The sequence below is a fragment of the Apium graveolens genome, chromosome 11 (genome assembly GCF_009905375.1).
Source record: "Apium graveolens cultivar Ventura chromosome 11, ASM990537v1, whole genome shotgun sequence".
Lineage (NCBI taxonomy): Eukaryota > Viridiplantae > Streptophyta > Magnoliopsida > Apiales > Apiaceae > Apium > Apium graveolens.
In genome coordinates, this window is record NC_133657.1 from 136961840 (window position 1) to 136972861 (window position 11022).

At 31.8% G+C, this 11022-nt stretch overlaps 1 protein-coding gene across 1 annotated transcript; it reads left to right on the plus strand.

Moving 5' to 3' along the window:
• Positions 1–8161: 8161 nt before the first annotated feature.
• On the plus strand, positions 8162–9702 carry LOC141695918 (small nuclear ribonucleoprotein SmD1a-like). The gene is made up of 3 exons (XM_074500122.1): positions 8162–8238; positions 9261–9452; positions 9560–9702. The coding sequence occupies exons 1-3, from the start codon at positions 8169–8171 to the stop codon at positions 9700–9702; spliced, it is 405 nt and encodes a 134-aa protein (XP_074356223.1). The 5' UTR covers positions 8162–8168.
• Positions 9703–11022: the final 1320 nt, after the last annotated feature.

Consider the following 11022-nt stretch of genomic DNA (forward strand, 5'->3'; position numbering starts at 1 on the left):
TTGCTTCCAAAGACATGCAGATGCTTCATAGTAGGCTTTCTTTTTGACAAAATTAAGTAGGGTGACTTGCCAATATTTTTATTGATGAGATATTTATTTTGAGTGTAGCATGCAATGTTGACAACTTTTTCCCAAAAACTTGTTGACAAGTTAGCATCTTGCAGCATTATTCAAGAAGCCTCAACTAGAGTTCTATTCTTCCTTTCAACTACCCTATTTTGCTTAGTTTTCCTTGCAGCTGAGAACTCTTGAACAATGCCCTTGTCTTTGTAGAATTTATCTAAAATTGCGTTCCTGAATTTTGTGCCATTGTCACTCCTCAATCTTTTCACACAATTTTGATCTTCTGCCTGCTTCTCAATCTTCTTGATGTGTTCAATAATGATGTGTGGAGTTTCATCTTTTGAATGCATAAACTCTACCCATGTAGACCTTGAGTAGTCATCCACCATCACAAGTGCATATTTCTTTCTAGAAATAGATAAGACATTAACTGGTCCAAACAATTTCATGTGAATAAGTTGCAGTGGTGTGCTTATAGAATTCACAGTTTTGCTTTTGTGACTGGACCTTTTCATTTTGCCTTTTTGACAAGCCTCGCAAACTTCATCTTGAGCAAATTACATATTTGGCATGTCTCTCACTAATTCCTTTTTCACCAAGGTGTTAATTGCTTTGTAATTCAGGTGAGAGAGTTTCTTATGCCACAGTTTGTTTTGCTCAATAGATGCCTTGGTGTAGAAGTAACATATACCATCCTTATTTGCTGAGTATAGATCTGCAACAAATAAGCTTCATTTTCTTGCTCCTTTCAAAGCAACTTCACCCGTCTTTTTGCTGATAATTGAGCAATCTCCTTTGTCAAATAAAACTTTGAATCCTTTATCTTTGAATTGACTGACACTCAGGAGATTCATATTAAGACCAGCTACCAGTGCCACATCTTCAATGATAACATTCTCAGAAATTAACTTTCCATATCCCATTATGAACCCTTAGCTATTTTCTCCAAAAGTCACCAATGGGCCAGCCATTACCTCAAATTGTGATAGCAGGGCCTTATCACCTGTCATATGTCTGGAGCATTAACTGTCAATGATCCATATGACTCTCTTTATTTTTCCCTGCACACAATGAGGATTAAGTGTGTTTAGGTACCCAAGCAGTGTTGAGTATTTTCTTCTTTTTAACAGAAGTTGCAGAAATAGAATTTGATGACTCAAAAAGAACACTGTTCAATGATTGATTTGCATTTTCCTTCTTAGCTGTAGATCCAATTTTAACTTTTTTGAGATCTACTCTCAGTTTATGATAACTTGTCATCACTTTCATATTGCAAGGAATGCAATCAAATTTGTCACAGAAGGAAGGGACCTTTAGCCTTTGCTTTATTGTATTTGCATGCTCTCACTTTTGGCTCACTAGTAGCCTTTTTACAAAAGTGAGTTAGGTGATTGGTTGAGCCACACTTTTGACATTGTTTCCTAGGAGCATGCAATAAATGCAAAGTTATTGTTCTTGTTCACTCCAATTTTCCCATTCCTGCTCTTCTTCTTTCCTGCATTCTCAGTCTTCAATTTCCTTGATTGGTGTCTTAGAAACTTGATTGGCCATGGGCTTCTTCTTAATTTTAGTAGTAGGAGTGATTTCTTCATTTTTCTATTCATTGTCTTCATATGCAAGTTCTTACTTGATCACCAACTCAACCTCACATGCCTTGAACAAAGGTGCATCAACTTTTCTCAGCATAACTGTGTAGAACTTATAAACTTGACTTGTGTGACATTTGATATTTTTTATAACATTTTCATTGTCATCACTTTCATCACTAGAAGTCTTGTAACATAGACATTCCTTCCAGTTCTTATCACTTAATATTCCTTGAACTTTTTTACCTGAACTAGTCCATATTTTAAAAGTTTCCTTTTCTTTCTCTAGTTCTTTTTTAAAAATGGCACATTTTATGTTTATCTGAGTTTCCATATTCTTAGTTTTGTTGCATTCATTAAAAATTTCTAGAATAGAGACTAACTCAGCTTCTAAGTGATCATTTATCTTTTTTAATTAAATCATCTCTGAAATTAACCCAACATTTTCATGAGATTGATTCCTAAAGCTAACACACAATTTCTTTAGAAAAGATCTTAATCCAAAGATATTTTCAGTATCAAAATTAAAAATTGTGTTTGCTACCTTTTCAGCAGGAGCATTAGTGTCCTCAAAGCTTGCGATCAAAGCATAGTTCTCTTCCTTACTGTCAGAATATGAGGAATCCATCCAATCCTTGTTTGATGTGATGAGTGCCTTGATTTTGCCTTTTTCATTCTTTGTTTTTCTCCATTCAGTAGAAAAATGACCCATTTCATCATAATTGTAGTTACTTTTCTTTCGAGATTTCCTAAACTTCACCTTTTTGAAATATTTCACAGTCATTGCAACCATCTTCATAATCTCGGGTTCACTAAAGTCATCAATATATAATTCAACGGCTTTATTCCTTCTCCTAGAATTCTCCACAACCTTTGACTTAGATTGTTTGACTTCAGTATTCAGTGCAACTGACTTGATTTTGTTACTTTTTTATTCAACCTTCGCTAAATCTCCAAGTCAAGTGTTCTTAACATCCCATATATCCCATCCCAAGTCATGTATTCTTTAATGATACATTATATGGACTGGTAAACAATTAGAAATCTATATAAGTCATCTGGTCATCAAACACTATTTGGCTAAGTTTTGGATAGGTTCTAGCACAAAGGGTCCATATTGCTGGAAAAATATTCATTTTTTTATGTTCTATTAGGTCAATAATTAGCTACGGATATCTCTAAACTATGCCTACGATTCTTAGACTGGATTAAATAACTTTGGACCAACAGTACTGATTTTAAACTTACTAATTCTTCATAACATACAACTTATGGTAATCCAAAAATTATATAGTGTTTAAGCACTAAACATAGTGAAAGTGCATCCTTAAGAATTAAGACTAAATAATAAACGTAACAAAATATAAACAACTTTAAACTGAAAACATGATAAAAAATGGAGAACAAAGTCTGCAAAAAATATACCTCGTATAAGAGAAATTAAATCATTCAATCATTTTCATTCAGATATTCTATTAAACATGTGGTGTGCAGCTCATATGTACTAAATTTGCAAATAATATAGTTCGTAGACCTATAAATTGCATGAGGATGAGTAAAATCACAAAGTGATTATCAATGAATATAACCGACCTGTAAGAATTGATGTTAGGTTTAAAAGACTGTTTTTATTAAAGTATGGAGACTTGTGAATTAGGACATAATGAAGATGGTAAATCATCCATATATACAAACCTTGAATACCTAAAAATCGTATCAAAATATATGATTTGGATATCATAATCAGTTCACTATAGTGCATATGAATCAGATAGAGTGATCATAATATGGTTTTGAATCAATGCAGAGGCTTTAATCACGCACGATTTATTAGAACTGAATTGACCATCGACAGGGAATTATGCACAATTAAAAGATATGTTGTTTGATTACGATGAACTCCATATATCAGACATAAAACATGAGGTATGGAAAAAGTATATTGTAAACCTATTTTTCTGAATGCAATATTTCAAATCATGACAAGTAAAGGATATGAATAAATGTGATTGCATTCTGTTTTGAAAAGCATGGAATCAAGGATAAAATAATATATCAGTTAAATGAAGTCTACATGGCCTTTCTTAAACTTTTTTGTACTTTAAATATAATTACTTTGTTGTCCTTGAGAGAATATTTTTTGTGAAGAAAATAAATTTAAGTAAGAGGGTAAAACAGGTAGATCACTCCAAAAAGTGTTCAAGAATTACAATATATATAGATAATATAATATAGTATCTTAACTATATTAAACATAACTTAATAAAACTAATGAAAACTAAAAAAATTTAAGCAGCAACAACATAGTAACACGACAAACCGTACCAACTTCCTTCATTGATAACCAACAACTTCAATGGCCACTTATTCCAGGGTAACCTGCTCCCATAACCACAAAAGCTTCATCATCGTCTGAATCTCATCCTTACCATCAACCTCGTCACCATCTCCACCATCATCTGAATCATCATCGGGGATCTCAACAATCTTTTATAATCTCAATCATCATCTCATCATACTCGTCTTTAAAAAGCACCTCAAAGTTTTGGACTCCATCAACATCCAAATATCTAGAAATTCACACATCCGCAACTCCCTTAACCTCAAAAAAAGTTTACGAAAAATCACCAGATGTGTCATGTTCCGGACTCCGTCACCAGCCAAATACCTAGAAAACAAGTTTTGGTTTACCTCCACAACCCGTATCTCAATACAAAGATTGAAATCCTTTTTCCTTTGATCAATCTGCTAAATGAAATTTAAGTAATTGGGGGTCAAGGAATCACCTCCAATCCTACCATTCTTTGAGTGTCTCCGAGCTATTAGTCTCAAACTCCACTATGTTTTCCTTTTTCAAAAAATCTCCCCCCTTAGCCCAAACAACATAGACCATAGTTCTAAACCTCTCAAATTTTGGATCGTACCAGAGTACGCTTTAACGATTGTACCCCGACAGTCCCGAATAATGACACCCAAGATTGCATTATTTCCAAGCTCGATCAAAAATCATAGATGATGTCTAAAGGCCGACATATATATATATATATACACTTTAATTTAAAAATGTAGTCATACAACGAGGCTGAGAGAAATAGTTAGTACATGACCAATATTACATGCCTAAGCTTTCGTTCCGAGAGATCGAATATGTGTTGCACTGGCCTATAGCAAGAGCTTTGTTCGATCTCCTAAAAGCAAAAGATGAATCAAAAATTTGACACTAAATAAATTTCACAAAATATTATCAAAGACTCTAGTTAGATTCGAAGATCAAATTTAGCTTTCCAATTACTATACTATGTAGGGACGGAAACTCACATCTTGTTCAAGTAGTCGAGTAATTTATGTATAATCTCCCTCTAATTCTGATTCACCCATAACAAAAATTAAGATTACTAAATATAACATTAAAAGAAGGCACACAGATTGTTATGTGATAAGTGTGACACATAAAAAGCAGGAAAATTTCTTCAATTCAAGAGCTAGGAAGAGGAACTTACTCGAAGTCGAACATTTATCACTTTGCAGAGTATATTGGTCGATAGATTAAACTAAGAAAGCTGTTGTTTGGAACACCTACATATTTTGTTAATCTTTTAGTAAAATCATGAGTTACAATTATTCTTTGAAATGTCAACCTTAAATTTTTAGATATTTTTATTAATATGTACTAAAACTATCCCTTGAAACCTAAATGTGCAAGTGATTAATAAGTTTCAAAATAACTCCTATAACTAATTGAATAAATAAACTATCATAAAAAATATTAAACTCATCAAGAACGTAAATGTATAGAGATGCCAAAGTGGAAAACCGATATTAAAGATTCATTTTAGGATTTCTTTTCTATACATGCTAAAAATTAAAAAAACATGATCACATGAGAGACTTGTGACCTTCAAATTTAATAGCTAGATTAAAAAACCCTTATGGAGGATAATACATAGACATATAACAATAATCGACATCATATAAACAGTTGGTAATAAAAATAAATACAACTAAATTTAGAATCACATATCTGCATAGAATTCATAAAAAAGTTAAAATATATGATGTGTTGAAAAATATCAAAAAAAATTAATTTTGGATGAAGTTGGCCTGAAATATCAACATTTTTCTTCATATCAGATGATATTGATCAAGATTAAAATTGTTTACATTAGTAAATATAGATAGGTCGTATATTCGGAAGAAGAACAAAAACAATAAATTCAAAAAATACTTGCATACATTCTGTTTGAATTAGTAAAGAATTACAAAATATATAATCGATGATAATTGAATGGATATGTTACATCGGCTAAAATTGGGGACTGTTGTAAAATTTGTTAAAGAGAGATACTTAGGAATTGATCACCAGGTAACACTGGATTATCCATGTATCATCTGAGAAGAATAAAAACAATCAATTCGAAAAGTACCTGTAAAGAATCAGTTTGAATGGACAAAGTTTATCTGAATAACATAAATGATGATCCTATTGAATTAGCTACAAAATAAGCGGATGGATTGGTGGAGTGATGCAAATTTTCGAAAAAAGATACACAATGATTGATTCGAGTAATTATCACATAACGGATATGTTTATGCCGCGTAATACTGAATTATCCATGTATAAGTTGCAAGACACGTCTACTACCTTACAAATTGTTTAATCGGGTTGTAGCTGGGTAACTCAGTAGCCCATTTAAGTAGGAAAAATGGGTTATATTAGGGACCTTTTGGGAATTTCCTTGGTAGCCTTCACCAGCAAAAATGTACTTTTATTGATTGATATAAGACTTAATTGTCGTAAAATGACTCTAACTAATTTATTTTTGGTCAATTACGAAAATTAGCACGATAGTGGCTGAACAATAATTTTTTAAGCGTCCGATAACGTTCCGTTAACTAGGTTAGACATATGTTAATTTATTTCGATAATTAACACATAATCATGGTTAAAAATGGGAAAATTAATTCAAATAAAGTAATATAGCAATTTAGTTATTGTATAACCATCATTATCCATCTCACTTCGAACATAAAGATGCTTCTCCTCTGTGATACTATAATAAAGAAGAAAGACCCACCCTTACCCCTGAAAATCACCTAGAAAAAGCAGTGGAAAATGTTACTAGTGAAATTTGTATTGAACTCATCTTTTTACTATTCAAAAAGTTCAATAATGAGAAAATTTGTGCACACCAAAATCCATTTTGTCTGATCTTTATAATTAAGTATATTTAAGTGAAAATTGGTGATTGGATGTCTCAAATCAAGTGCCCAACTTTGAACTCTTAGCAATTCTTGGACCCTTTCTCTTGCAAGCCTTAAACCTGGAAAATTGTTTTGATAATTAGTGTGGTTTGCTTTTGTGAATCGATTGTTTTGGAGTTTGGTATGTGTTATTGCACTGGTAATTGAGCAAAATGTTGATCAAGAACAAATTAAAGTATATAACCGATTCTGATAATATAAATTGGGCAAATAACAAATTGAAAACATCAGCAAGATTCTAATAAATATGCTTTCAAGTTGAAATTAATGTTGAATTATAAGGTTTGCTAAAAAAAATTTGGGGGATATATGTATATAGCATATTTTTTATGTATATAATCGTTAAAACTTATCTTTACATTTTTGCGCTTTGTATACCAACGTCCGCCTAATTCAGTTAACGGAATGCTATCGGTTACTTAATTCAACCATTTTCGTGCTAGTTTTTGTAATTGGGTTATTTTCGTGTAATTATAAAATAGTTGGTGCCACTATACTGCAAAGTCTTGATGCAATCATTTCCATCTTTTTTTATTATTATTTCAAAAACCAATTAGAGTAAGCACAATAAGCTAGGATAAAACGACGTCGTTAAGACCCAGGGTGTGTTTGGTATTGTTTTTGCTGACAGCAACAGCAGCTTTTCGTTGAAAAGCAGTTTAAAAACTGTTTGGTAAAATTCAAAAGCTGTTTTTAGGAAAAATGCTTTTGGCCTAAAAGCTGGTGTTAGAGAAAGTAAGTGCCCCCGTGCTTTTAGAAAAAGCTGCTTTTCAGCATTTGCGGGAAGCAGATGCTGATTTCGCCATCAAACCTTACTAAAAAAATTATTATTTTTAATTTTTTGCATCAAAATATATACGTATCAAAAAAATTACCAAACAGTGATCTGATTTTTATAACAACACTTTTTTCACCAGCACTTAACAGCAGAACAATTTTTAACAGCAACCCTAAACAAAACCCTAGAAGCTGAGATATATTATAAACAAATAGAAACAAATAGAAGCAATCAGAACAGAAGCCATAATATCGCCCAAGTCCCAACGTGACACCCCTCTCTCCCTCTCTCTCTATCTCTCTCTCTCTCGCTCGTCTTGCTTTTCACCTTAACCGTTAATCAACACGTAGGAACAATGAAGCTCGTCAGTTTTTTTTTAAATTTTCTTCCCTGTTATTTTTTATTTACCTTTTATTCGTTGATTTGTTAAATTTTGATTCTATAATTAACGTAATGAAATTTATCCCAACAGGTTTCTAATGAAATTAAACAACGAGACTGTCAGGATTGAGCTCAAGAACGGAGATATCGTTCAAGGAACCGTCACTGGTCTCTCTCTCTCTCTCTCTCTCTCGTATACATGTTTTATTACCAATTTATTCATAATTTTAAGTTTTCCCTTTTTTTATTAGATTTATATATTTGTAATGCGTGGAATGTATATGTGTAGCCTCTAATTTTACACCAATATAAGCATTCATAGATGTTATCTAATTACATAGTTTATTACGAAACTGAAGCAGAATAGGCATGACAGTGTTATGATGTCGATTGTTATAATGTGTTTTAATACGATTTGTAGATGTTATTTGTCGAATTTTATAGCTATGCAGCAATCATTTTCTATCTTTTTGTTAAGTTAATCGCCCTTCTCTTTGTGAATTATAATTATTTTAATTGAAAATTTGATAAGTACTTATGAACCAGGACGGTGTTAGTTTATTATTTCGATGGACTTCTTAATGCTGAACGAGTGCCTGTAAGGTGTAAGATGTGGTTTTAGCCTTTAACAGGTAGTTTATTTTGTATCAGTAAGTTTGAAGTGGACGTATAATATGTTTGCTTCAATATACTTATAATTTGTATTTTAGGGATGAAAGTTTGACTGATCAATTCTCATTTTTAGGATATGAAGGTGTTTGATTTCATATTATGTCTGTAACTATGAAGCATGTTTATGATTAGTAAGTGATTCGATTTCGGTCTAATTCTACTTGATTTATGAAATAGTTTGTATTCAGCTCATGTTCAAAAATTCTGTGTTTTGTGATTTGGGTTTGATTCTGGAATTGACGAGTACAGTAAGAGCAGTACACTATTCAATGGTATTTTCCTTATTTACGCTACTAATAAATAATGTGTGGATATGTTACTAGTCCAAAATTGTTATATAATGTTATACTTTTAAGATTATTGGCAGAGTTGGTCCTTGTCTGTGTACCATGTCAGCATTTTCTTATAATCTCTGTTTTTTTTTCTTTCTTTTAGTATAATTTGTCATACTTTGGTTTATAAAATACATATTAGGTGAATTGTAGTTTCGTCTAATTGTTGGTTTATTGGCATTTTAGGCGTGGATACTAGTGTGAATACACATTTGAAGACGGTAAAACTTATACCGAGGGGCAAAATCGGGGTACCTCTGGATCACCTAAGTGTCCGGGGTAATAGTATTCGGTTCTATATTCTGCCTGAGACTTTGAATCTTGATGCCTTGCTGGTAGAAGAGACGCTTAGGATTAAGCCCAAGAAACCAACTGCAGGTATTCTAAGACTTATCAGCTTTCTGATGTTATATTATAAGCCTTGTTTGCTGTTAAATGTTAGTTTCCATTTTTGATGTTTTAATTTTTATAATTTCCATATATAGGAAAACCAATGGGCCGTGGTCGAGGACGTGGGCGTGGGCGGGGTCGAGGTCGAGTAGGCCATAGATACATTGCTAGCTTTGTCGAATTAAAATATCTTTTGGAATCTGTCGGCCATATATACCTTTGGAGCTTATATGGCTAAAATTATAAATTTCTAGTACTTGCATCAGATGTTATTGAGTTCCTATTCCATGACCTTTTATGTAATAAAACAAATCTAACAAATTTGTGCAAATTTTTCACTTGAAACAACTTTCTTCTGCATACTTGCATAATAAACAATGAACTTAGAATAAACTAACAATTTTATGTACTTCAATTTTCCAAACTAGACATATGATTGGAGATTGGTTTACACTTTTATTGTTGTGCTACTTGGGGCCATTTGTTTATCACTAATTGGAGCTGAATGCACCAAAATCTGACCGTTTCAGTTATTCATATCATTTGGAATATTTCTTTTTTCAGCTGGATCATTCAAATTTACCTGAACCATTCATGTCCAAAAACTTGCCTGAACCATTAAGATTTTTTTTTATTCTTCCAACCTAGCCATGTTTCCCTTGTAGTAACTATATTCATGTATGCACTCACTATATTCATGTATACACTGCCTGTTTTCTTCTAAATATTATTTTAAATGTGATGTTTATTTTCTTCTTGCTATTAAATGGGAAGTTTGTTAAATGTGATATACTCATTTTATTAGTAATTTTATACGCATGATTAAGGATTAAAAAAGTTGTGAGATTTTGCAATACGATGCACCTTAATTTAATGAAGTATAGCACTTAACATATATAATGGTAAATCTAGTAACCAGGTCGTTGTTAAAATAATTTACAAATTTTTATAATGTTAATGTTTAATATTTAATAAAATTTGAATGTTAGTTTAAGTAATTCAAATTAATATAAGTAAATTGGACTAGTTCTGTATTATTCAGAAGTTTTAGAAAATATATTTACCAAACAATATTAACCATTCAGTATTCAGATTTATGATTCATTCAGGTTATTCAGATATTTTAGTCATTCAGATATTTTTTGTTTAGATTTGCCAAATGACCCCTTATACTATGATTCATGGTTAGTGCATTTATTTACCACTTGGTGTATTTTAATAACTTATTGTTAATATATGCAGCATTCCGTTTACAAACAGAAATCAACAAGCCTTTTGCACTCTATAATTAAAAAACTGATAACATATACATGATTATTTTAGGCACTATATTCCACCGGAGACCCTTTCGAAGCATGTATTCTATCCTCTAGCGTCGGGGTTATTATAAAATCAATCAAGATTTTATGGAAGGCATTATTTGTTACTCGAGGAGTCGGCATCATTGGATGAATATTTGAATATTGGTCCTAATTGTTATTTTGAGGTAAAAATGGTTTAAAATGTCATTTCTCAAAATTATGATAAAAAATGTCATTTCAAGACGTTAAATCGTGTA

Coding starts and splice junctions, on each gene's coding strand:
- LOC141695918 (XM_074500122.1), top strand. CDS start 8,169: ATGAAATTAAACAACGAGACTGTCAGGATTGAGCTCAAGAACGGAGAT. Junction 8,239..9,260: donor CGTTCAAGGAACCGTCACTG/GTCTCTCTCTCT, acceptor TTGGCATTTTAG/GCGTGGATACTAGTGTGAAT. Junction 9,453..9,559: donor GCCCAAGAAACCAACTGCAG/GTATTCTAAGAC, acceptor TTCCATATATAG/GAAAACCAATGGGCCGTGGT.